Raw genomic sequence first — 27494 nt, 5'->3', positions numbered from 1 at the left:
TTCAGTGCTGACTTTAAATGCTACCTGTCAATGGCTCAAATAAAAATTTAATGGAATTTAATGAGAAGTGACGATCATAGACTTAAATCTAATGTTTCACTCTGTCTGCCCATGACAAAGAGATGACCATTGTTGGCTTTTTCCACCAAATCTCTTTTTTTCCCCATTTTTCTGTTCAGCTATAGGGGGGAAGTCAGGAGCACTTTGACAGAATTCTAAAGCAGCAGAAAGAACAGATGTCTTGGGATGATTAATGTGCCTCTCCTCCTCTCCACTGAAGAGCAGTGAGTCTGTGCCTCTTGCACCCTCCTCTCAGAGTTACTGTGCAGAGTCCCTCCCTCCCGTCCCCCAGAGTCAGGGCCACCCTCCAGCTCTGCATCTCGCCGCCCGGCTCACTCTAACCGAGGTATGATGGGAAGGTGAGCGGCAAGGGCCAGTCAGTTTGAAGACAGTAATATACCATCTGAAAATCCAACGCTCGTGAACATTGAGGGCAGGATATCTCACTGTAGACAAGGTTTTAGGTGAAGGGCCTCTGAGAGATGAAGTGATTTTGTGAAGATAATGAGCGATATTAAACAACACAGTTCTGTTTTCTCGTAGTGGGTTATATTTTGACACCTTTGGAGTGGTCTTGAGACAAATGCACTTGGTGATCAATGAGCTTTGGTCGATTGAGTAGGAGTTTGGAGGGCAGGTTTGTATGCTCAGGGGATTACACCTAAATCCCACAGATAGAGATGGGCAGAAAGATGATCAGAAGCCAAGTGTGTATGTTTCTACTGGTCAGGGATGTTACAGCTATAAAAACGCTTAAAGCATAGAGCAATCCTGCCCCCTATTGGAAGATGATGGATGAGGAATTTTCCCTCATTATCAGACTAAACTAAGGCTGCATCTATTATGCATACTTCTATATGTGAAAACAGAATGCGAAAGTATTCACAGTATTCATAAAACAAGAATGATCAGAGCATCGCGCTAGCAAACACAAGGTCATAGGTTTGAAATCCAGTGAGTACACATATTATTGTGACTTTTAAATGCAGTTACATCTTTCATTCCCTATAGGGGGGTTACATTTTTTAGATGCAACAAACCCCCAAATTAATCATCCTCATAGGAAGGACAGCCATCCTAAAACTGAACAGGCATCTACAGTATAGTTCCTTGCATAAATGAACACTATAAATATGTTTTTCTACTCATTAGGTTACATTTACATTTTATTTATTTATTATATATTTTTTGAATTTGTATGCTGTTTTCCTCGAAACGTTTCCTTGCGGCCCCCTGGGGGTCCCTATATGCAGTTTAAAAGCCTTTGCTCTATGAGAACTGCCTATTAAAAATGTGGCTATAATAGGCTGGTATTAAATATTAATGCTTACCATTTGTATTTTACATCTCAGTTTTTATATAAATGCACAACAGTAAGTGCTCTTAAACATGAATTCAGACATCTCTGGGTATTAATAATCTCCCAAAACACTTGGTTTTCATTAAGCGATGTTATGACAGGTCAACAAAACTGAACAAAAGAGCTTGAAACGTGGGTCATGAATCATAATTACAGATAATATGAGTCTGTTCAGGAAAGACGTCACAAAAAATTACAGTGAAGAAGCTGTGTGTGTATGTGAATGTGTGCATGTGTGCGTATGTGTGCGTGCATTTTCTGGTGAACACTATTATTGGGACAAAATTTCCCCACAAAGATGGCAATATGCTGGCAATGTTGTTTTTGAACATGTAAAAATGCAGATTTTTTTCTGTGATGGGTAGTTTTAGGGATAGGGTTTGTGTAATGGGATAGAAAATAAAGTTTCCTGTAAGGTTTAGGGGCAGTGTACCTATAGGGAGACAGAATACACAGTTTGTAATGTGCAAAATCCATTACACCTATGGAAATTCCCTAGCTGCTGTGTGTGGGGGGTTAAACCCTGTTATGGGGACAAAATGTCCCCACAAAGATGGCTATATCTGAAATCCTTGTCCTTGTGTCCTTGTGGGGACATTTTTTGGTCCCCATGAGGAAAACGTCTTATAAATCATACAGAACCATGTTTCCAGTGATGGGTAGGTTTAGGGGTAGGGGGGTGAGAAAATACAGTTTGTACAGTATAAAAAACAATTACACCTATGGAATGTAAAACATGGAAACACAACATGCGTGTGCGTGTGTGTTTGTGTGCGCAGACAGACCTCAGTATCATGTCAGGTGCAGACACACACATATCAATAGCCAAAGTCCCCGCTCATAACATCATAAACAGCTTCTTCTCCTCTATGTGGCAGAAATGGGCCTGAGGCAACGAGCCCAGAAAGCTGATGATGAAGCAGGCTGCCAGACTTGAGTGTCCCCCGCCAAAGTGTTTCAGGAGGCAGTAGTAATTGATCGGCCAGGAGAAAAGCACGAGTGAAAGAGATGATGTCTGGAGAGACTGCCAGCCTTAGTGTCTAATGGGCCTCATCTCTTCTCACACGTGCAGGCTCATTTTTCTTTACTACCTCTCAATCTATCTGAGCCACATTTAAAGAGAAGTCTACATTTATATCCTACTTTTGCTTACATTCAAGACTGGAGAGTGGACTAGAAATGTATTATGAATTAATGTTATTAAAATATATTATTAATTAATTTAACATTTTAATTCAATAAAAAAATACATTTAAAATATTTATGAAATAAAATATATTAATTAATAGTATTATATTCACACAATGACTGAACAACAATATAAATAGTGTCGCGGTTGTCTTTACTATGAGTCCACTTTAGAACAAAATAAAGTTTATTAACCCCTTAACTGTCACCGTCCAACAGGTGGGCACTCTTTTTTGATGGCCTTTTTTTTGTACCCTATATTTTAGTAATCATCATAAATTAGGTATCATTTGAAAGCTTACGAGCTCAAAAAAAATTCATCCTGTGAAAACTGTTTTGAAATGGATGTTGTGTTACCATGGAAACGGTTCTCAAATTTCTTCTAGCAGGCTCCTCCCATAGTGGGCATTGTCATGTTTCATATTACAACCTTTATTTTAACTACTTTATAATCAAAATCTTTTCTAATCTTGACAAAATACATATCACCGGAAAGGTCAGAGTCTCAATGTTCCATATTTGGTGACTTTTTGTGATGGAAGTGATATTTGGACAGAAATTTACAGCAAAATGCTTTTTAAAAAACAATCTATGGAATGTGTGACACTCGGTGGCTATTTTTAGTACTGTGCCTAAACAAAATCTTAATTTTTGTGAAATCAACTTGCAACTTGGTTAGACACATGGCTTTGCTTTTATAGTAATTTTAGAGTAAAACATGTTTTGTAAAATATATATTCTTTATTAAATAAAAATATTTTATTTTATAAAGAATACTTCAAGAACACTTCAGCAATCATCTGCTGAGTGTTTTCTTTAAAACAAGACCAAACTGAGGTTTATATTCCAATGCATTCTTCAATTACAGCCATTTAAGTTTGGATAGTGCATTTTCATGTCTATTTTTTTTTGGGGGGGGGGGGCACACCATATTGACAGAAAAACAGAATTGTTGACATTTTTGCAGATTTATTAAAAAAGAACAACTGAAATGTCATATGGTCCTAAGTATTCAGACCCTTTGCTCAGTATTTAGTAGAAGCACCCTTTTGATCTAATACAGCCATGAGTCTTTTCACACCCGGACTTGGGGATCCTCTGCCGTTCCTCCTTGCAGATCCTCTCCAGTTCTGTCTGGTGGACAGCCATTTTCAGGTCTCTCCAGAAATGCTCAATTGGGTTTAAGTCAGGGCTTTGGCTGGGCCATTCAAGAACAGTCACTGAGTTGTTGTGAAGCCACTCCTTCGTTATTTTAGCTGTGTTCTTGGGGTCATTGTCTTGTTGATAGGTGAATATTCGCCCCAGTCTGAGGTCTTGAGCACTCTGGTAAATGTTTTTACACTCTGGATATCCCTGTACTTGGCCGCATTCATCTTTCCCTCAATTACAATCAGTTGTCGTGTCCCTGCAGCCCACATCATGATGCTGCCATCACCATGTGCCACTGTTGGGACTGTATTGGACAGGTGATGAGCAGTGCCTGCTTTTCTTCACACATACCATTTAGAATTAAGGCCAGAAAGTTATATCTTGGTCTCATCAGACCAGAGAATCTCATTTTACACCATCTTGGAGTACTTTAGGTGTTTTTTAGCAAACTCCATGCAGGCTTTTGTGTGTCTTGCATTGACAAGAGATTTCTGTAGGGCCACTCAGCAATAAAGCCCCGACTTGTGGAGGGTTGCAGCGATGGTTGACATTCTATAACTTTCTCCCATCTCCCGACTGCATGGAGCTCAGCCACAGTGATCTTTGGGTTCTTCTTTACCTCTCTCACCAAGGCTCTTCTTCCTCGAATAGCTCAGTTTGGCCGGACAGCCAGATCTAGGAAGGGTTCTGGTCATCCCAAACGTCTTCCATTTAAGGATTATGGAGGCCACTGTGCTCTTAGGAACCTTAAGTGCAGCAGAATTTTTTTTGTAACCATGGCCACATCTGTGCCTTGCCACAATTCTGTATGTGAGTTCTTCAGGCAGTTCCTTTGACCTCATGATTCTCATTTGCTCTGACATGCACTGTGAGCTGTAAGGTCTTATATAGACAGGTGTGTGGCTTTCCTAATCAAGTCCAATCAGTATAATCAAAAACAGCTGGACTCAAATGAAGGTGTAGAACCATCTAAAGGATGATCAGAAGAAATGGACAGCACCTGAGTTAAATATATGAGTATCACAGCAAAGGGTCTGAATACTTAGGACCCTGTGATATTTCAGTTGTTCTTTTTTAATAAATCTGCAAAAATGTCAACAATTCTGTGTTTTTATGTCAATATGAGGGGGAAAATGAACTTAAATGATTTTAGCAAATTGTTGCAATATAACAAAGAGTGAAACATTTAACAGGGTCTGAATACTGTCCGTACCCAATGTATCAGTATGAAAAAGTTACTAGATCTTGGAAGGACAGCACTATACATATCGCTATAGCATCTAAAGGACTGGTTATCAATCTGTTGGATTTATTCAAAGTTGCATGATAAATTAAGCTCAGAGCCATTGCAATCTCCCAAAGAGCTGAGCCTGATGAAATGTATTCCATGTGGCTTTTAAATGTATAAGTTTTCTAAAGGACAGTCAATGTCAGTGTACTGTATGATGCTGAAATACAACTGAAGGTCAGTCCAATTATCTGTAATGGAGCCCCTCCCTTACAAGATGCCCACCCCACCAAAATATTCACAGGGCCTTACATGAATATGAATTACAGTGAGGGTGGGGTGGACAGGGTGATCCTGTCCGGCTCCTATCAGCGAGCACACCAGCATCCCAATGTCAAGTTGACGGGAGAGGACACTGCCTTCATTAAGGTATAGGGTGCGTTTGGTGGACGATGGGGGTGCATTTACATGAGAAACGAGGGACAAGGGAAGCATGCACATCCTAATCACTCATTCACTTATCTCATTCAGACAGTCAGATAGAGCTCTGATGACACCAGGGTCACAATTAGAATGCATTAAGCATTCATTTAGAGAAATCGGAAACAAAGATGAGGGTGAACCACACTCATAAATGTTCGCTTTTCTGTATTCCCGGTAGTGATTTGCTGATAGTCCCATTCAGGCACCCATCAGGGGGCTAATGAAAAGACATGACAAGGCAAATGATGTGCGATGGATGAAGCTAAAAAAATAAAGGCTTTTATTATTTCACTCACTTAAGGATCAGATATTTACTGCAAATGCTTAATTCTGCATTTAAAACAGTATGGTGTTGGGGAGACTGTTATTAGTTATCTGCAAATCTTGAAGCCTACAGAGTTTGTAGTCTGTGAAAAATGTTACAGTCAAAAGTGACTAATCTGTGGAGCAATACTGCCCCTTGAGGTCACTCACAGTCAGTGCTGTATACGCCACGTCAGAAGAAGGCTTGAATACTGTACCTTGAAAATGATTAGACATACAATTTATGGACGTTTTATTGAGAAGGGGGGAGGAGTTAAATTATCTGTCCAGCAAATCATTTAAAAAACTTTATGTGCATTTTCAAGAAAGTGATTTTGCAGGTGATATGTGACATTCACATCACTAGATTATGTTAAAATTGCTGGCTTTTGTATTTTAGGAATTGTTAACAGATAAAACACCCTAAAAGGGTTAGTTCGCCTAAAAATTCAAATTCTGTCATCAATTACTCACACTCGTGTCATTCCAAACCCCTAAGAGGAAAACCCCTCCATAGACAGCAACTTAACTGCCGTTCAAGGCCCAGAAAGTTAGTAAAGAACTTAGTGGAGTACTTCCAGGTTCTACATCAGAACGCCGGATCACTATAAGCCGAAGCTGTTCATCTGAGCACCACAACGCATTCATGTGATACTGACACAGAACCCCAAAGTGCTGCACTGCAGTAACAACGTAAATAGCATAGCGACTAAGGCCTGTAACTGTATACTTATAAATTTTGTACCGTATCAGTGTTTCGTCCACACGGATCCGGCGTTTTAGAAGCATGAATCCAATATTTTTCGAAACCGGGTCCCAAAGTGGGTAAATCTGAAAACGATCATCTTCCGTTTTCGTGTGTATCCGTATATTTTCTGAAACGGTGATGTCATCACACTACGTCCAGCACGGTGAAAGAGTTAAGGGATACAACTACGGGCACTGGGCATGCGCACATCAATATCGCGTCATTTAATTAACGTATCTGCATTATTGTAAGGGTATGTTTTGGGTTGGGGTAGGTGTAGGCGTAATAAAATACATCTGTTAAAGGCCATCTAATTTTATAACTAATTTTATACAGAATATTTTATGAAAATGTCAATTTAAAAAGACATGCATAAGAATGCATATGTTTTACAACACCCACGCGCAGAAATTAAGAAAAAAAGTGCCTGTTCTAAGCTACGCTCCAAAAACCCCCAAAACAACAGGCAAACATAGGCGCTGCAGCCCTGGCTCTCATTGTGGGTTTACGTAGTCTGAGAGGTGGAAACAAAAAATAGAGATTTTCGTTATCGTAATTATAGTTATAGTAGGTTTGAGTCATCACAATGGTGAATTCTGTTGTCACAATGGTGAATCAATAAAAGATCGTTGTTACAATGACTGTATTTACATGAACAGCATATTCCCGTCCTAGCCGAAAGACTAACTGCTTTCATACACATACTCCACAGTACATGTGAGCTCATTTACATTATGTCCGTCGGAAATACTAAGAGGTGAGTAGTATAACAGCCGACTAAGGTCGGAATTCCAGCTGTCCGGTTATGTTGTTCAGATATACGGCCCAAACGCTTGACATCTGCAGAAGCAGAACATGCGGAGCGGGCACCTATCTAAAAGTAGTTAATGATTAAACATCAGCTAGCAATTTCTACAAAATTTCACGATAAACTATGTTGTGTAGAAATGCGCAGAATGTCTATCCCTATCTGACCGTCACATGTGTAAGCTATAGCCTACATCCTACAACATTCATATAAAATCTGGGATCTAAATTAATTATTTTAAGACACATATTGCTGGCATAGATGGTGACAGTCTACATGGATGCTTGAAAAACAACAAAGTCGACAACAATATTGCTAAATATGATTTATTAAAGATACTGCAATGTGATAAACATGGAGACAACGTTAGCCACAATTAGCTATAACGTTACCCTGTGGTCACTCACCAAAGCCCCTTTCACACTGCACGTCGGACCCGCAATATTCCCGGAACATTGCCGGGTCGCCTTCTGTGTGAAAGCAACCACGTCGCGGCATTAATTACCGAATTGAACCCGGGTCTGGGACCTAGTAACATTGCGGGGTTCGACCCGGGATGAGCGCTGTGTGAACAAAAGCCAAAACTAATGCCGCAACGTGTACGTAGTTATCCCACAACTCTATCTCTCTCCTCTGTCCATTTACCCTTCCCCTTAACTCTCCCTGACCCCCCTCTCACCTAGGCGGCTCGTAATTATACAGCAATAGCCCATCGTAAGAGTTGACATTTATTCCAACTGCAACCTCTTCGCTGTCTGACTCCATTACAAAGAGACGATGTTTACCGGCCGTTGCGTCACTTCCGATCAGAGCGTTTTTCACAACGGAAGTAATTTAACTTACAATTTCTTTTAAAAAACTGTTTTAATGCACATTTATGATTAATTTCTTCACGCAAGTCGAGTTCCTATACTATTTATCTACACGTTCATTCACAGTGATCTTCAACTTGAAAGATGGGCTTTAAGTAGCAAATGTATTGTTATTTTATTGTGAGATTTTGCCTCACCTCCGACCACTGCTATACCCCTGCCTAGCCACAACTCTTCTTCTCCGTTTTTAGTGTATTTCTGTGGCAGAATTACAGCGCCACACACACTGGCCTGGCATGCAAACTACATCGTTTTTAGTCTGTTTTCGTAATCTCGTTTGGACGCAGATATTTCTTGAAACAAGGATTGGGAATCGGATTGGGAAAGCGCTGGCTTCGTGTGGATGGGGCCTAACACAAAAGATAGGAACATTTTTAAAGGTGCCATGAACTGGCTTTTTTTCTTCTTCTTTTTCGCAAAAAAAAGTATTCTTGTTGCTTCATAGCATTAATGTTGAACCACGGGGGTCACATGGACTATTATAATAATGTCTTTCTTATACTTTCTGGGCCTTGAAAGTGGTAGTTGCTGTCTATGGAGGGGTCAGAGAGCTCTCGGGTTTCATCAAAAATATCTTCATTTGTGTTCTGAAGATGAACGAAGGTCTTACGGGTTTGGAACGACATGAGGTGAGCAGCCTAATGATTTTTGGTGATCATTAATTATTATTATTATTAATTATTAAATTTTTTTTTTTTTTTTTGTGAACTAACCCTTTAAAACAGCTAGAATAATATAAATAAAAAATAAAAATAAAAACTGTATTAACATTAGCAGGGTCATTTTCCTTGCACATTACTTTAATGTCTTTATTAATGAAAGGTTACTTTTACTTTGTAGCCTAGTCTATAATTATACATTTTCATACAAAAAAATATTTTTATTTATTTATTATTTTATTTATTTATTTTTCATGGTGATGCTTTTTCTTTATTTCTGTATTAGCAAAGATTTAGGCCTACACTTTGGAATAAATGTGTGTGGGCGGGCATGTCCGTTTCATTAGACAAGGTAGGCTAATAAAACAGACATGAAAAACTAAAATGCTCTTAATCACCTGTTTTGAGTAAAAAAATGCATCTCTCTCTCTCTCTCTCTCTCTCTCTCTCTCTCTCTCTCTCTCTCTCTCTCTCTCTCTCTCTCTCTCTCTCTCTCTCTCTCTCTCTCTTTTACAGATTTCTCTCCAACATGGCAACCCAAAAACATACGGAACTGAGCCACCCAATCAAATCTTCGGACACATGTGACGGACATGGCCAATAAGCTGTCAGTAATCCCCCGGTTATTGCAGCGGGAAACTTTATGATAAACTGTATCATTTCAAAAAACAATGTGAACTTTAAAGGATTTACTGTATATTTATATCCCAGCTCATTCTGTATTGGTGAGTCTTTTGCTTCCTGTGTTTCCTCCGTTTAGCAAACATGTTCGTTTCTCTCCGTTACCATGACAAAAGAGCTAGCGAGCTAATAACGAAACCTCTAACTTAGTTAGAATCGCAGCACACAAAAACAACATAACAGTTTTTTTTGGTCTAATAAATCAAACAACGACCTGTATGTTTATAACTCAGAACGAGCTGACGTCCATATCTCTCTCCCATTACCTTTCTCTTTAAGATTGTGATGTTTAGCAGATTGTTTATGTTTTATTAGTTATTCTTATAATAACACGTTTATATAAAACGTATAAGTTAACGTTCACGTGTTTGGTCTAATTCTTATGTTTGTCTCGCAGTTTTTCAGTGAATTATGGCTCATAGACTGACTAAAGAGGAGCTGGATCAACAGTTTGAGCAATTCATGAAAGAGGTAACGTTAACGTTACTGTTGACAGTCTTTTGTTTACTACTGACAATTTTAATTACGTTTGTTTATGCTTTTATATGCTTCTTGTGGCATGACATGCTATACTTTATCTATAATTATTTTAAACAGGCTTATTCTACAAATTGTTTTATACATCTCATTGAAAGACAAATAGTTGAGTCCAGTATTGCAGGAAACTGTTATGTTGTGTACTTATGCTTTTGTTTTATTTTTTTAGTCTGTCTCTGATGACTCTATTGATTTGGGCTCCAGCACCAAGCACTCTAGTGTCCTTGACAGCTTGGGTAAAGCACCTGTCAGGCCAGTGAAAAAGGCTTCAGTGTCTGTGCCATGGTGGCAGGATGATGATGACAGTGAAGGGGGAACTGGTGAGTTCTGCTGTTACCTGAATTAAAAAGAGAGCTTGGTTGAACTCACCATCATGGCTGAAAGCTTTAGCATAATCTTTGTTCTGGGTTTGAAAGCCAAAGGTTTATGGTTCACATCCTGGGATGTTTTTGAGATCCACTAACACTATAGTGCCCTTGAATCTTTATCCCAGATTTCCAGGGAAGCATGCTGTTCTTGTAATAAGTGTATATTTTAAATACTTTGAGAAAAGATAGAAAATATAGGTCATGTTCAGACAGCCAGCAAAAATTTGATTTTCATATCTAGATTATATACAGATCATGGGTTTTTGAAAGTCTGGAAAGCAAAAAGAAAACAGCAACATGAAATTGGATTTTTATTTTTCAAATCTGATTTAAACCACATGAGGTATTTTTTGATCTGAGAGCTTTCTGTTCTCAGCTATGCAACTTGCACTTTGATGCTTCAAAAATTTCATAAAAAGGTTGTAAAACGAATCCATATTTATTTAGTTCAACCTTGATCAGTGAACATAAACAGAGGCTCAATCAAACCGGATTGAGGCGTGTGAACTAGAGCTGCACGGTTCTGGATAAATTGAGATTCACGTTTTTTGTGTTCAAAGTGGAGATTGCGGTTCTCCCACGATTCTGAAGGCAAAAAACATCAGAGAACTAAACAAAAGAACATGCAATCTAGAGGTTCTGACAAAATGGTCATTGCTTTAGTGTGCTTAAAAGATAAATTAATTTGAACAAAATAAAATATAATTTGAATGGAGTCAATAACCACGTTTCCACTGTCGGGCCCAAAGCGGGGAGGCTAGTGTCAGGGCCAGTCACATTTCCACTGTTACTTCCGGGGCTTGATCGGGCCTTGACGGAGCTTCCTCTGGGCCAACGGCCAGGATTTTTTGAGCCGCCAAATACCTTGTTTTAAAGCGGGCCAGTTCGGTCTTGAGGAGTGGTTACGAACAAAGGCAGAGTATAGAGATGGCAGCGCCGTGGGCGCGCGCGTGACTTTACATTCCAGCAAAAACGTTAAAAATGGTTTTAGCTCAAAAATCACTTTTTATTTGATCTGTCAGATCTCGTCTCTTTATACCGGACTGTCTGATATCCATTTTGAGCACTATATGTCATAAAATAATGCATCTTTTTCAGGAGCTTACTCCGTTTCTCTGACTGAAAATACAAATATCACATTGGAGAGAGTAAAGCTGCTCTGTAAAGCACATTGAGCACTAAAGCTGCTCAGGTCATTTTTTGTTGGCAGATAAACTATCCAGTGATTGCAAACAAACTGAAACAGATGCGACTGAATAAGCAACGCGTATGTTTTCTCTTTCTTTTGTGAAGTAACGGTAAATACCACTTTATTTCTTTGTGACAAATGTGTAATCTGTTTGTATCATGTATTATAGTAAAACATAAATTCTTGGATTTTAAATCTTTAAGTAAACAACAGAAATGTGAACAAACAACAACTTGGTTTGGGATCTCACTAGTTTACTGTGATGTGTGTACATTGGTTCACTCACGTCAAGCGAACATGCTTGAGCTTTACCACAACTAATGCATTTAAAATTAAGTGGTGAAATTTGATTTAAATGTCAATTCATATGGATTCTTTTTATGATCTATTTATGAACTTTTTGAAGCGTCAAAGTGGTAGTTGCGTAGCTGTCAATGGAGGGACAGAAAGCTTCAATTGTGTTCTGAAGAAAAACTAAAGTCTTGTGGGTTTGTAACAACACGAATGTGAGAAATTAATGACAGAATTTTCATTTTTGGGTGAACTAAACCTTTAATGCAACACAACGATGACATCAATACTGGTGACCATAATGCCAGAAGTAAAGATTTCCATGACTCAACAGAGTGCTTGTTTGAAAAGCGATGATGCACCTATATTTTATCTTCATTCTTATGGAAAGCCTTGTCACATATGTGGGTACACTTAAGTCTTTACCAAAGCAACCCATGCAGATAGGCTAATTATGTCTAGACACACATTTTATTTCATCACTTGCAGTTAGTAGTGTGGGCAGTCTGTCTGAAAAGATCTGATTAGCCTGCTGTCTGAACATAGCTTAACTTTCTTTTTTATCAACAATATTGTAGTTTAGGAGTCTGTCCACTTGAGGGCAGCAAGCACAAAGCAGAAAAAATAAATAATAATTCCCCTTTAAATTATAAATTAATCAGGAATCCCCTAAAATGCAACTATGAATTGCACTTACTTTGTTTCTAAATCGCTTGACTCATCCAAATCCATAACTTGCTTGATTCTGTTTTTTTGGGGGGTGGGGGGGGGGGGTCTAAATCTGTTGCTTTGTTTTCCTGTTAACCATGTGAATCTGCTTTTGAACAATCTGTATTGTAAAAAATTCTATATAGATAAAGGTGACTTGACTTAGCCATTTATTTTCATTTTCTGAATAGAATCAATTAAATGGGACAGCTGATTAGAACTGTTGTTTTCCTGTTGTTGGCTTTATCATACAAAAACAAAGCTTGACTGGTGTTTTTTGTTCAGTACATCAATCTAGATATGAACTGATGCATATTTGTTTTCATCTTGGCAGCCTAATTACTTTTCTCTTCTCCGGTTGAGGAGTTTTCTGTTTTCTCATTATGATCTGCTTTTAAAGTTAGGGTTTTTCCAGTGCTTTTGCACTTGTGTGCCTGTAAATTGACTTAGCATTTAGTCATTTAGCAGATGCTTTTATCTGACTTGGCGAATAAGGAACATGAAGCAATTTATACCAACACTTAACACAAAATGTAGGTCTATTGAATGTTGCAAGTGCATTTATAATCAAACAACAGTAAAGCAACGTGGCATAACACAGTAATAGGAAAATACTTATAACTAATTGTACTTTGTTCTGCCATAAAGGGTTGCTAAGTCCCTCAGTGATTTAGGTGTTTACTGTGTTTTTTTAATCTTTTTTTTTAATCAAAATTTACCCTATTTACTTTGTTTGCACATATTGCTGTTCTCAGGGTGAACAATTAATTGGGTTTGTTTATATATTCATGAGATTATCCAAAATTGAAATGCTGAATTCATGCATTTGGATGCATTACCCATATTACTCTTCAAAAATTAGTACTTGCATTCAGCACAGATGTATTAAATTGTAAAGAAATGTATAGTGTTGCAAAAAAATTATATTTTAAATAAATGCTGATCTTTTGTCTTTTCTATTCATCTTGGAAAAATGCATCACAGTTTCCACAAAAATATTAAGCAAAACTAATTTTTTCAATATTGATAATAAAAATCAGCATCAAATCAGCCTTTTATCATAATTTCTGAAGGAATGATTTCTAATGGCTGCTGAAAATTCCGCTTTGCCATCATAGGAATAAATTACATTTTAAAATATATTCAAATATAAAACAGTTATTTTAAATGATAGCAATATTGCACAATATTACTACATTAACATTCTCATTCTGTTCCTGTTTGTCAGTGTTTTTTCTTTGTCATAGTTAGTTTCCTTGGTTACTGATTATTTATGTTTATTTAATCAGGTATACTACACATTAATTATACATAAAATGTGCCAGGATTTATATGCTTATATTCATATTCATATATGCATATGCTTATTTTCATTGATGTTAAGGACAAATGAAACAAACGAACGAAATTTAAAACACAAAAATAAAGCACACCTCTTTCTGTTAAAGGGGTACTTCAGTGCTGGGAAGAGGAATCTGTATTTAAACTGGGTCATTAATTTAGTAGAGATGTGAAATTATTTTTTAATTTGGTGCTTTCTAGACTGAGAAAAGACAAAACAAAAAAATTTGTCTCATGGGGATGAAAGGCAACAATTCCCAGAATGCTTTGCTGCCCTGGCCACTCCCAAAGCCACTGTGATACTTTCCCATCGCGTTCATCTTCATAAAATCAGTTCAGTTAGAGAACTGAACGTATCTGTTCAATATAAAGTGATTTAGCCGCTGAGGGAGCGTCACAGCACAAACGCAGCAGAAGTCAGATTACATTCACCGTGATGAATTAGCTGAATGAGCTCTCGTGATGAGAGCTGAGGTAAACGCGTCCGCACTCGCGGCAGTTGTTTACAGCGCGTGTTCAGTCTGGCGCGTTTTCAGTTCATGCCTTTGGAAGCTTAACTTTTAATAGGAATTAATTTGACAAGTTGAAACACTCACTTTGGTCCACCGGCCACTTCGTTTACATGAATGCCTGCATCGGCGAGCTGAGCTGTGAGTGAGATCTCCCCCATCCCCCATGTGCGAGTTTAAAACATGCAGAAATAGCTCCCTCTGCTGGCTGTTGTCTTTAGCCTAAGGCCAAAAAATTGTCCAATGATGCAAATTGACGATATTTGCATCATCGGAGTAATTTTTCCAGAAATAAAATGCATACATCTCTCGTCTCAGGGGCAGTGTTGCCAACTTAGTGGATTTGTTGCTATATTTAGCGACTTTTCAGACCCCTCCTAGCAACTTTTTTTTTTAAAAGCAACTAGCAACTTTTTGGACAAACGTCAACTACTTTAGTTTACAAATGTTGCCAGCACTTTCCTGCAAGCGTGAGGTCTTGCTTTATCCCTACCATTACACCTCTCTCTGCGTCTACCCCTGTTTAGTGAATGGCTGAGAGATGAACGGTGAACGTACATAGACAGCAGTTGGCAGACGTGAATGAGCGAGCTATACGTGAGCACACAGGGTTGCCACGGATTTCTCACTTAATGTTATCTGCTTCTTTTGTTTTATATTTAAAGAAATGACTGAGTTATGATGAGTTCCACTCTTCTTTTGTGCTTATCACTTATATTACTCACTATCACAGACACAGAGCTTTAGTTCATCCAGTTTCTCAATTCAGATTGTACACATATCAAAATTTTGTAATTCACTATATCATAGTCCTTTTACAAAAACATTTATTGGACAGTCAGCTGTATTATATTATTTTAAAATACACTAAATGAGCACGGATTAGGAGAAAAAACACGTTAGGGAGGCAGAACGCAAGGATGGCGTGATGACGTCATGATATGCTAATTGACGCATGACGTCATCTAGCGACATTTAGTGACTTTTTGGGCAGGCTTTAGCTACTTTCCTTGGAAAATAGTTGGCAACACTGCTCAGGGGGATGTGGGGGGGGGGGGGGGGTGAGCACGATCATTCGAAGATACTGCTAAACGCTGAAGTAACACTTTAATTAGCCTATGTTTTTTTATTTAGTTTATTGACCAGTATTTATTGATATGCTAGTTGTTTGGTCTATGCTCTCACTCTTTGTGGTAGCTGAAAATGATCTAGTCATTCATTCCGTGTCCCGCTCCTTGTTCTTTGGATTATTCACAGCAGCTCTTTCATTAAATACAATGCAAACATTGAATAAAATCTTACCGATCCTAAACTTTTTGAGCATTAATGTGTGTATGTATGATGAATTTGCTACTTTATTACAAAAGAGCTTCATAGTAAGAACTATCAAAATGATTTTTTTGCATATAGTTTTCTATTCAACAATTGTGTTTACTTCTGATAAGAGAACATGGTGTGTACAAGTATTGTCTGATAAATAGTAATAATTCCAAGAATGGTTTTGTACGCTGTTCCTTGAACTTCTGAAGTGCTGTTCACAGAGATGTACTTTACTGCTATTACTGTTCAGCATTTCAATGGATGAAGAAGTCTCCCCCGCAGCCACCACTTTGTATATAATTTGTCCAATTTCACATTTTATCCGTCAAACTGTAGTTTTTCTCTTTTGTATGACGTAATCATCTTGTTTTTACTCTCTCTCTATGTCTCTATCTCTCTTTTTATTCTGCTTTTCTCTTTGTCCATCCATCTTGCAGAAAAAAACGCTAAACGTCGTTTTGCTAAAATTCAAAAGTTCCAAGCTGTGGACTCTCAGGTGGGATCCAGACAGAGAGAAAGCCCCCCTCTGGGTACATCTCACTCAGTATTTAATGAAGTGTGTAATTTCTGCCCCAAAGAATTGCCACAAAAAAAAAAACGGTTCCTGAAAGTATTATTACATTGCAAAACTACACACTTCATTCAACAGTATGCTAATCTATTTTTTTAAGATGTGTTTGACTTAGACATATTCTAGCTTCATATTGTTTTTTCTTGTTACCCCCAGCGCATCCAAGATATAGGTGTCTTTGTTTCTTCAGTAGAACACAAATAAAGTTTTTTAACTTCGACCGTTGCAGTCTGCCAGTAATAATGCATGTGAATGGGTAACAACTCTATGAGAGTAAAAACATGCTTAGACAACATGCACAAAAACCCTGCTGCTCGTGACGACACATTGATGTCTTAAGACACTAACCGATCGGTTTCTGTGACTTACTATTCCTTGGCAAGGTCAAACTTATGCGATCATAGACCATAGCAGATGGGAACACTAGATGAGATTCATCTGCATATAAGGTACAAAAAAAACATAAATACTGTTCGGTTTCTCACAGAAACTGATCGGTTCGTGTCTTAAGACATCAAGGTGTCGTCACAAGCAGCAGGGTTTTTGTGCATGTTGTCTAAATCTTTTTTTTTTTTACTCTCATAGAGTTGTTACCCATTCACATGCATTATGACTGGCAGACTGCAACGGTTGAAGTTAAAAATCTTCATTTGTGTTCTACTAAAGAAGCAAAGACACCTACATCTTGGATGCAATCGGGGTTGCAGATAAACATCACATTTTCATTTTTGGGTGAACTAACCCTTTAACTTTTTGTGTTTCTTCTTTGTCTGTTGCCCTTACCATAGTCCCTATTAAGCCCACCCCTAAACCTCGTAGCAAAGCCTTTGATAGGGTGAGCCAGCTGTCCAATCAGAGGGCATCCCGCCACACAAGCCATCAGAAGAGTCCTGAATATAATGCAGTAGATGAGAAGATGCCATCACCTGAACATAATTATTGTTTAGAGGAACAGAGGGTGTCAGAGGAAAACTCTTGCTGTGTACCAAGTCTAGTGTCTTATAACTCCCCTGGTACATCAGGACAGAAGAGTCCCATTCACACTGATTCCGAGTTTTCTGTGGAAAGCAATGCTAGTGATTCAGTCAAGGGAGAAGATGGTAAAGTTTCAGCATGTGAAGAATCAGTAGACTGTTTTTTATTTTTAACATGAAATTTGAAGTTTTGACCTAATAATATATATATATATAGTTTTTGAGGATGAACTCTCTCACTGGAATTTCTGTTGGAGACAAATCTTTTTGCTTTTTAATATTTTTCCCCTTAATAATATATAATTATATTCAATAATTAAACACAACAGACCAGAGCTGTTGTTTTGATTATATGTAATTGCTGTGTTTTCAGCACCAGTTTCTGCTGTAAGCAAATTCACTGCAATAGTGCCTGTTTGTAGAACGTGCTGTGCCAGTCAGTCATTTCTCTGATGTCTCGTTAATTGAATATGTGCAGCTCAGAATGATAATAGCCACACAGAGGGCCAGTGCATCAAACTGTGGAATTAAGGCCTGTGCACACCAAGAACACCAATTATATTAGTGTCCACACAGTCCACACACACCAACAGATTATAATGTTCTGTTTATTACAAGCACATACAGCAGTTAAGCCATGTGGCTCATTAAATGCTCTTCCTCGTTGAAGTTGGGGTGGATTCTGATTGGCTGTCAATCATCAGCTGGAAAATGAAAGTGATTGCAACTATATCACTCCTCATTGTCATTAACGTTATAGTTGTGGTGTAAACTTCCCAATTTTTAAATCATTTTAAATGATTATTACAACTTGATGATAGTTATAGTAATCATTATAGATAATATCCTTGGGGTAAATGGGCCTTTTGTGAAATAAATGTGTAGTTGTTTTTTAGACCATTTTCAAGGAAGTCTGATTAACTGTGTAGTAGGGCTGTACTAGAATAATCGAATATTCGAATATTCGTTCGGTGAGGTGGCATTCGATTTTCAGTTTTGAGATTCGAATATTCGTGTTTTTTTTTCAACACGTGACTTCCGTCGCGGACTCATTCTCACTCATGCTTGAAATAATAATAATAAATTTAAAAAACACTGCAACATTCTTTCAATAAAAGCATCGTGCATTTTAAAGATTTAAATTAACAAAAAGTCAGAATAAGACAAAAATCCCTTATATAGAATAAAACTAATTGTAATAGATATTACATTTTGTGTCATTTTAAAAACAATTCATTTATTCTTATTCAACTGTTTATAAGCATGCTACCGTGTTCTTTATTTATTACAGTTCATTGAAATCACTGTGTGTTACTAATTTAATTTCTGTTTTGGGATTCATTTGTTTTAAAGAAAGGTTCGTTATTAATACCTTATTAAAGTTCTTGCTCTCAACAGGCTTTGTGTTTTGTATCACTTGTGCACTGTCCGTTTTCGGAGCATAAACCTGCCCATGTAATGCGTACCGGAAACTGTTCTATTTAAAAGATTATTAAATGTTTATTAATATTTAAAGAATGTGTGCCACCTGATCATATTGCACCAAATGCAACACTGCACTCCACTGGGTCTGCCGCAACACATTTACGATGCCGAAGAGTGAAACGTGAAGTCGTGAAAGATGATACAAATACAAACCGACACTATTATTATATATTTAGCCCCACCCACCGAAGCTTCGAATATTCGATATTGATTGCCACCTAAGCTTCGAAGCTCAAAAAATGGCATTCGAAACAGCCCTACTGTGTAGATGTTTCTTTTGTATGGTTTGAAATTAATTGTCATTTGAATGTAGGGATGTCATCTACTGGAAAGTCCTTCCTGAAGTCTCTAAGAAAGACTCCGTCTATTAAGGAGGTGGATGAAGAGCAGCCAAAAGAGCTATTCTCGGATGATGAAGGGAATAGAGACCTAGTCGTCTTTAGCAGAGACAGTCTTGAGCCTGAAGGTCAGTCTAACCCATTTTTCTTCAATCTAGCCTACCTCTGAATCCATAACATCCACCACTGCTGTGTTTGTTTGACCAGCAGCATATGTTAATGCTCCTTTACAAATTCTGTGATGGTCTCTGGAACAGTACCAAGTGCGGGTGCTCTAAGGCTGGACCTGTTGGATGAGGATGACAATACCAGGTTTTTGTCCAATCTGAAGAAAGAGTCCTCATCCTCCATTGACTATTCCAGACTGAATCAAGACCAGGAGCCATCCACCCCCACCAGCCCACAAAGGTGCCAGAAAAAAAGCTTTATGTGGCTCAAAAGTATAATGAATTCCAAGGATGCTGTTTGCGAGGGAGCATTTGCATATTGTCCTTCTTTAAATGTAGTTTCACTGTGTTCCTTTCAGGAGAGAAAAAATAGATTCAACAAATGCAGAAGAACAGGGGGAAAATAAAGACACCGCTGGTAAGAGCAAAGAAGAGAATAAGAATTTGAAATGGATGTTTCGTTATTACTTTCTGAAGCAATAAAACACTTGTATATTGCTTCTCTGTCAGCATCTCCTACATATAGTGAAGATTTTGAGGAAGAGGCAAGTGAGAAAAGTGATGAGGGGTTTCAAGAGAAGGTGAATATAAATGTTTAATGCACTTTAAGCTTATGATATGAGCCCTGCCTGGGAAATTGAGAAGTGAGGTATGTAGAGATGCATGGACACAAATGAAGGTGTGGCTGGCTGGCTAAGAAACATAGTGTTAACGTATAATTATTATGCAGTATTTTAAAGGCCGCTAGACAATTAATCAAAGTAGAATCTAAATTTTTATATTTTGAATTGTGACAAAATGTGAATGTATGGCAAAATCTCTTGGCCCCTAATTTTAACCAATCTTTGATACTCTTTGTTTCAGAAACCTGAAAGACATGGTATGCTTTCCAAAGGTAAACCGCATCCCAATTTGCATTGTGTATATGTTGTAAATGTTCAGATCAGGAGGTGAAATGGTCTTCTTATGTCCCAGTGTCACTGCATGACTCTCTAAATTCTACGGATGGAGCATTGCCTCTTTCAGTTCCCAGTTTGGAAGCAGGAAAAGAAAAATGCCCAGAACCTGCAGGTTTGAGAGCCAGTTTAATTTTTTAAAGCTTGTATTGTTAAAGTAAACTTCCAACAGATGATGTGATACATTCTCTCCTCCATATCATTGAAGTCCAATCATACGGTCAGAGTGGAGGGAGTGAGATTGAGGCGCTGCAGGAGGCATACAGGCAGATCAGCAGCTCAGCGGGGGAGTGTGAGGACGGGCGAGCAGAGGGCGGCAGGACTCCCCTCTCTCTTTCTTCACTCCATCCAGTCTCCACTGTGGAGTCAGGTCAGACTCAGCACCTAGCTAATGTTTGGCAGTCACTGTGGGCATGCCTGTGCTTCAAACCTCCTGATTTGCAGCTTTACCCCCACAGATACTTCCAGTTATGCTTTAAACCAAATACGTGAGATTTTTACCAGTTGCTTTGTTTGCACTATTGGTTTAGGTGAAGTCCTGCTAGCAAACTCTAAACAACTCAATTTTCAATGAGGATGTCACACCAATGTTTTTTCCTGAAATTTCACTGTCTTCTGTTGGAGGTCTATCACCCTAACTGAAAATGAATGGAAGGGGGTGATGGACTTAAACAGCTTTCTTTTTTCAGCATTTTTTCTGATTCCTTGGCACATATATTATAGTGGCAAATCAGTTGATTGGATATTTATCAGCTAAAATTAAATTGCAGACTTTTGTTTTCCCCTATTGACTTTTATAAATATTGATCACTAAATTGAAGGAATAGCAATACATTATGACAGATCTGTCCCTCAAAAGTTTTGGCTTTGAACTTTCTATTCATCAAAGAACTTTCTAAAAAAGTTTCATGGTTTGGATCATTTGAATGATTTCTAAAGGATCATGTGACACTGCCTGTGAGACTGTCACATGTCCAAATAAAGTTTACTTAACTATAAATCAGCTAGTGACTCTGGCCTTAGGGAAATTTTTGTCACCATGCTCTCATTTATGTACCATAGATTTACCCACTGCAGAGGAACTGATGCGACCAATTGGACCAGACTCTGGTTTCACCCGTGGCTTCTCTCTCCAGCCTATTAGGTGAGTTCACTATTCGCCTTCACACACTATGAGTCATATATTCTCAGTACAGCAGCTTTAGAAGAAGCATTTGTCTTACAGTGAGGCTGTGCCTCAAGGCAGCAAAAATCATAGTCCATTAAGGAGATCTTCAGACGAGAACCCTTTCAGTTCTGCTAATGAGGGCTGTGGAGGGGGTAATAAAGCTAGTCTTACAGAAGGGGGACATCCAGCCTCCCTTCAGTACACTCAAAAGAGCATCGCTGAGGAGATCAAATGGCTGATGCAGGAACAGGACTGCTCCTCTGTGGAACCACCTCCTGTCAAACCCAAGAAACGCCAGGTTAGAGACTCTGCTATTATGAGTAATTTGCCTCATGAATTTCCTCCATAAATTAGATCCTGTTATTTCTGGGGTTTTGAGAAATGAAAATGTAAAGATAGAGGCACAGACTCTGCAAAGTAAATGAGGTATAATTTTTGTGGGCAACTACGTGCCGCCTTTATTCACATGGTGATGATAGTCACATTTATGAAGATAATGATGGAATATTAACTTCTCTCTCTCAGGTTCCTGCCAGAACCAATGCATTTGCATCTGCTTCCTCTAGAAAAACTCCTGTTCCATCAACAAGGGCCAAAAAACCTGAGAGCAGACTATTGCCCAGAGGACCTGCACCCAGCAGAACCAGCCAAGCTGCTAAACCTCCATCTCCACTAACACAGAGGAAAGCTCAGAACCAGACCCAAAAAAATACTCACAACCTCAGGCAAACACAAGCAGTCAAAGGTACCTGTACCTGGGTTAACCTCACAAATACTGTATAAAAATAATACAATTAAGTTTGTGTGTGTGTGTGTTGTATAAAGAATATTGAGCTAATTTTCATAAATTATTTTAATTATCATTTATTTTATACATTTTCATAGTTTTCATGAAATTTGTAACATTTTTACAACAGTTAACATGACTTAAATACTGTGTACTGAAATGCAAAAAACTCATGATCATTTAATGCAATAGGTTTATATAGAAGCAGGCAATTTGAATTACATTACATGTAGATATATATTAATCAATTTGATCACAAATATCAATATTTACCAAAACAAAGTAAAATAGTGATTTAATGAGGAATTAGGGGAAACAATATTATCTTAAATCATCTTAATTATAATGTAAATAATGTCACAATGCAATAACAAAAATGAATGGCCTGTCCTAAGAAAAAAAGTCTTAACATTTTCTATTTCTTGTAATATTGGGGGTAAAATTATTTTCATTGTGAATTAACCATATTTGCTTGTATGATAATAGTCATTAATAAATGGTAATTACAATGGTCTTTTTTTTTTCTTTTTTTTTTTGCATCCCTTACAGGTTTAGACACGAGTTTAAGGCTTAGCAGTGAACTGGTGACATCTGTGCAGTCTTTTGCTACATTTCTACAGCATCAGGTTGAAGCCAGCAGTCTACAGGATAACGGCCCTCCCAGAGTAGACAGGATCACACCCGAAACATTGACAGGAGTAAGTTAACTGGGACTGAATCAGAGCATTGGATCAAACCCTCCAGCTCATTAACCACCTGTTCTGTTTGTCTGTTAGTGTGAGGTGATGCAAGAGAATATGGATGGTGGTATGCCCTTTCAGCAGGCGCACTCATCACTGGAGCGTTTACGTCTTCAGCTCGCTCAAAAAGAGAGAGAGCTCCATCTGAGGGAAAACCATTTACAAGAGGAGCACAAGCAAGAGCTGGCAGCACTCAGACAGGAAAACTATGTTTTACAGAGCAAGGTACGCTTTTGTGTAGTTATAAAGCTTAGATGGTGTTTTTAGAAAGTTTCTTTTTCTTTGGTGGATATTTTTTGCCATGACTCTACATCACCAGCTGGTTCTGTTCTGGTTGCTGATCTACCTCTTCATAATTATGGACTTAAAGGGTTAGTTCACCCAAAAATGAGATTTCTGTCAATTACTCACTCTCATGTCGTTCCAAACCATAGACTGTTAAAAAAGATGGGCGACACACCTTCACTCTTTTGCATTAAAGTAAGTGAAGCCACCCGTATCCAAATATCGGGCTGACATCTTGATTCTCGAGTCTGCGCAGTAGTGAGCCACAATATCAAGGTCCTGCCTACACTCTCGCCTAATCAAAAACTTTTTGTAAAATAAACAGGAAATGTAGAAATTAAAGTTAAAGCTCCAATTTCCAGTGACTGTTTGTGCGTCAGTAACTACTTAGCTCAAAGAAGCGTTCAATATCAGCTGTCGATCATGACGTCACACATTCCCGTTTTTATAGCATCAAATAACTAACTAAAACCAAATTTATTTAAGGAACGAACACTTGAACTAACATCAGTGTGTAATAAAAAAAATATTAGAAGTGTAATGTGATTGTTTAGTTTGTCTATGTCCCATTCATCACATTGAGAGGGCGATGCAGAGAGGCGGACAGTAGTGGAGTATTTTTACTTTCTACTCAAGTAAATCTTTAAGTGTATACTTTATCAGTGTTTTTCATTAGAAAACTTGTACTTCACTGCATTACATTTCATAAATAAAAGTTGTTGTTTTCTTAACTTTAATACTTAATTACATTAAAAATGTAGCACTTTCTTACTTGTAATCAAGTAAAACTTTGAATACTTTTACTTGAGTAAAGGTATACAGTGCTACATTTTTTATGTAATTAAGTATTTAATGATATTCAATATGAAATGCATTGCTGTAAAAAAGTACAATATTATGTTTTGGATTGTTGTGAAGTAAAGGTTTTCCAAAGAAGAACACTGATTAAGTACATATACATGAAAAACAAAAAATACTTCAATACTGTCTGCCTGTGGTGAGGTTTATAACCTATACTGCATCCAGCCACCTTGGGGCGATTGGGGCGCTTTGGCACTTTTTCAGACGCACACTTGTTCCAAACACGCAAGACTTTTGCCCGGAACACCGATAAAGATATTTGAGAATTCTTTCTCTCCATTGAAAATCTTTGACACTTCAAAACATTCATAAAGAGATTGTAAAATAAATGCACATGAATTGAGCAGTTTAATCCAAGAAATATGATCGCTTTATATGTTGAGCAGATTTTATTTAGGCTTTTATTCACATATAAACATTGATCAGCGAATATACATAGAGCACTCTAATTTGGTAATTCTAATTCTAATTCATGCTTGCTTTGTGAGCAAACCTCATTGGTTTAAGCATGTACTTTTGAGCTTTCATTTACCATATTTGACGTCTCTATGTATGTTAGCTGATCATTGTTTATATATGAATGAATATTAAGGATTTATTTATTTACTTTTAAAGAGTTTTTAACTGTTTTGGGTGAATATACTTTTTGTCTAAGATTTCACTAAAAATATCTTAATTTGTGTTTGAGATGATTAACAAAAGTCTAATGAGTTACTCTTACAACATAAGCGTGATGACACGATTTTCATTTTTGGGTGAAGTACCCCTTTAAAATCTACTCAAGTTCATCTATTTTCATGGCCTTTTTAACCAGCCTTAAAGCACATAGATCAATATACCGGTAAAACCTTTTGCTGACTGGTAGATCTCCTTAAGTATGATTGAAGTGTAAATTGTATGTTTTGTAACATGCTGCATAAGTGTGTTTGGTAAAAAGGGCTGTACTTGCAGGTGAATGTTTTGGAAATGCAACATAGATTTCACTTGTATGCTGTTTAAGTAGCTGTTCAATACTCTTAACGGTGATGAATTGTGCTTTTAGCCCAGATGTGTTATGTAAGGTTTATTCTAGTTGTTTGTTTCAATACCCTGAAAAATGTATAAAAGCCATGCTGCGATTCCATTTGGACGTGCTTTTTGTTGTACTGGAAAATAATGAGTCTCATTTTTAAAACTCAATTTTTTTAACAGTAAATGAACATAAACAGGGCACATGGGGGCATGCACAGCTTTATACATCCTGCTGGTGAAGTACAAGAGAAGTAAAGATTATTGACAGCAGATAACAGGAAGAAGAATTAATTACATTTGAACAAATTACCATAGAACATTTCTCACCACCTATATTTGTTTTCATGATTTATGCACATTGTTGCCATACAATGGCACCATAAACATATTTCAGGACATTTGGCCTGGAGCTACCTGGGGTTAAGTGCGCAATGAAGATGACTCATAGATCACTCCTTACAGGGTGCCCTGAGCCACTAAAACACACCATTAAAACGCCATTAGACCTTTTAAAAATTTTAAATAACCATCTAATCATAATAATTTGATCTAATCAGGCCTATTTAAAATAACCATAATCATTATATACAGTCCCTGACAAAAGTCTTGTCGCTTGTGTACAAATTGACCTAAAGTGCCGCTGAAATATATTTCTAATTAAGATTTTTTTTACAAGAAATGGCTCATTTTAATCCCACCAGCTTTTCTGATAATGTTTCAGTGAAAAACTAAACTTTCAAAAAGTATTCTAATATTCACAGCTTGGTAAAGCCCATTGGGTCAATTTTTGCAAAGAAATAAGTGTTGTCACCTTGTCATATGAGCTTCACCTGTGACTAATAATGGATCAATTAGGTCTCAAGTGTGTATAAAAAGAACCCCAGTACACTAGACCTTCACATCAACTGCAACTAGACCTCTGCAAACATGCCTAAGATTCACCCTGAGACTAAAGTTTTGATTATCAAGAGGCTGAAGACCAGATCCACTGCTGATGTGGCAGACACCTTCAATGTGTCTCAGCGTCAAGTACAGAGGATAAAAATAAGATTTGAAGAGACTGGAGACGTTTTTGACAAGCCCAGGTCAGGCAGACCCTGCAAGACAACTGCTTGAGAGGACCGTTTGTTGGCTCTAAAATCCAAGGCCAGCCCATTTTCCACTGCAGCAGAGCTCCACGAGACCTGGTCACCTGAAGTCCCTGTGTCAACCAGAACAGTTTGTCCGATTATGTCTCGAAATGGCCTCCATGGTCGAATCAGTGCCCAGAAGCCAGCACTAAACAAAAGACAATTGAAAAACCGTGTGGCATTTGCCAAGGCCCACAGCCTGCTAAAAGGATGGACGCAGGAAAAGTGGCAGAAGGTGGATTTTTCAGATGAATCTTCTGTTGAATTACACCACAGTCGCCGCAAATATTGCAGGAGACCTACTGGTGCCCGAATGGATCCGAGATTCACCCAGAAAACAGTGAAGTTTGGTGGCGGAAAAATCATGGTCTGGGGTTACATCCAGTATGGGGGTGTGCGAGAGATCTGCAGGGTGGAAGGCAACATCAATAGTCTAAAATACCAAGAAATCTTAGCTACCTCTTATATTCCCAACCATAAAAGAGGCCAAATTCTGCAGCAGGACGGTGCTCCATCGCATACTTCCATCTCAACATCAAAGTTCCTCAAGGCGAAGAAGATCAAGATGTTCCAGGATTGGCCAGCCCAGTCACCAGATATGAACATCATTGAGCATATGTGGGGTAGGATGAAAGAGGACGCATGGAAGACGAAACCAAAGAATATTGATGAACTCTGGGAGGCATGCAAGACTGCTTTCTTAGCTATTCCTGATGACTTCATCAATAAATTGTATGAATCCTTGCCAAACCGCATGGATGCAGTCCTTCAAGCTCATGGAAGTCATACAAGATATTACATTTGGATCTCACAGCACCACAACTTAATTTGCTGACATATTTTTGTATTTGCAGTAAATTTGTTCCATTTCTGTTTAGGCGACAAAACTTTTGTCTTGCCAAAATTTGACCTTTCTGTCTTGATTAAATGATAAATATTTTTTCTGTGAAAATTATTTATTTCAGTGCATTAAACATCATTTGGGAGGGTTTTAGCTTTTCATATGAGCTATTTCTAACACCAATGAATTAATTAAAAGTCAGGTTAATATCAGCTATTTCTAGAAAATAGATAAGCGACAAGACTTTTGTCAGGGACTGTACTTTAATTTCCAATTACATTATTATAATTCAAATTAAAAGAACTTTGTACTGCATGTCTTTCCATTTATATTTATGTATTTGGTAAATGCTTTTATGGAAAGCATCTTAAATCTTTA

At 37.8% G+C, this 27494-nt stretch overlaps 1 protein-coding gene across 1 annotated transcript in view; it reads left to right on the top strand.

The window, feature by feature from the left end:
• The first annotated feature begins 9446 nt into the window (after positions 1–9446).
• Positions 9447–27494, top strand: part of cep162 (centrosomal protein 162) — a 32321-nt gene continuing 14273 nt past the window's right edge. Inside the window, exons 1-15 of the mRNA XM_067448257.1 lie at positions 9447–9583; positions 9937–10010; positions 10246–10396; positions 19146–19298; positions 19428–19578; positions 19697–19755; positions 19848–19918; positions 20202–20232; positions 20313–20408; positions 20502–20663; positions 21356–21437; positions 21519–21759; positions 21987–22206; positions 22798–22946; positions 23025–23213. Of these exons, the coding sequence (XP_067304358.1) occupies positions 9951–10010; positions 10246–10396; positions 19146–19298; positions 19428–19578; positions 19697–19755; positions 19848–19918; positions 20202–20232; positions 20313–20408; positions 20502–20663; positions 21356–21437; positions 21519–21759; positions 21987–22206; positions 22798–22946; positions 23025–23213 (1815 nt within the window). The 5' untranslated portion in view covers positions 9447–9583; positions 9937–9950. The remainder of the gene's footprint in view (positions 9584–9936; positions 10011–10245; positions 10397–19145; positions 19299–19427; positions 19579–19696; positions 19756–19847; positions 19919–20201; positions 20233–20312; positions 20409–20501; positions 20664–21355; positions 21438–21518; positions 21760–21986; positions 22207–22797; positions 22947–23024; positions 23214–27494) is intronic.

Source organism: Pseudorasbora parva, chromosome 7 (assembly GCF_024679245.1).
Source record: "Pseudorasbora parva isolate DD20220531a chromosome 7, ASM2467924v1, whole genome shotgun sequence".
Taxonomy (NCBI): domain Eukaryota; kingdom Metazoa; phylum Chordata; class Actinopteri; order Cypriniformes; family Gobionidae; genus Pseudorasbora; species Pseudorasbora parva.
Note: the sequence above shows the minus strand (reverse complement) of the source record. Positions and strands in the feature narration are given on the sequence as shown.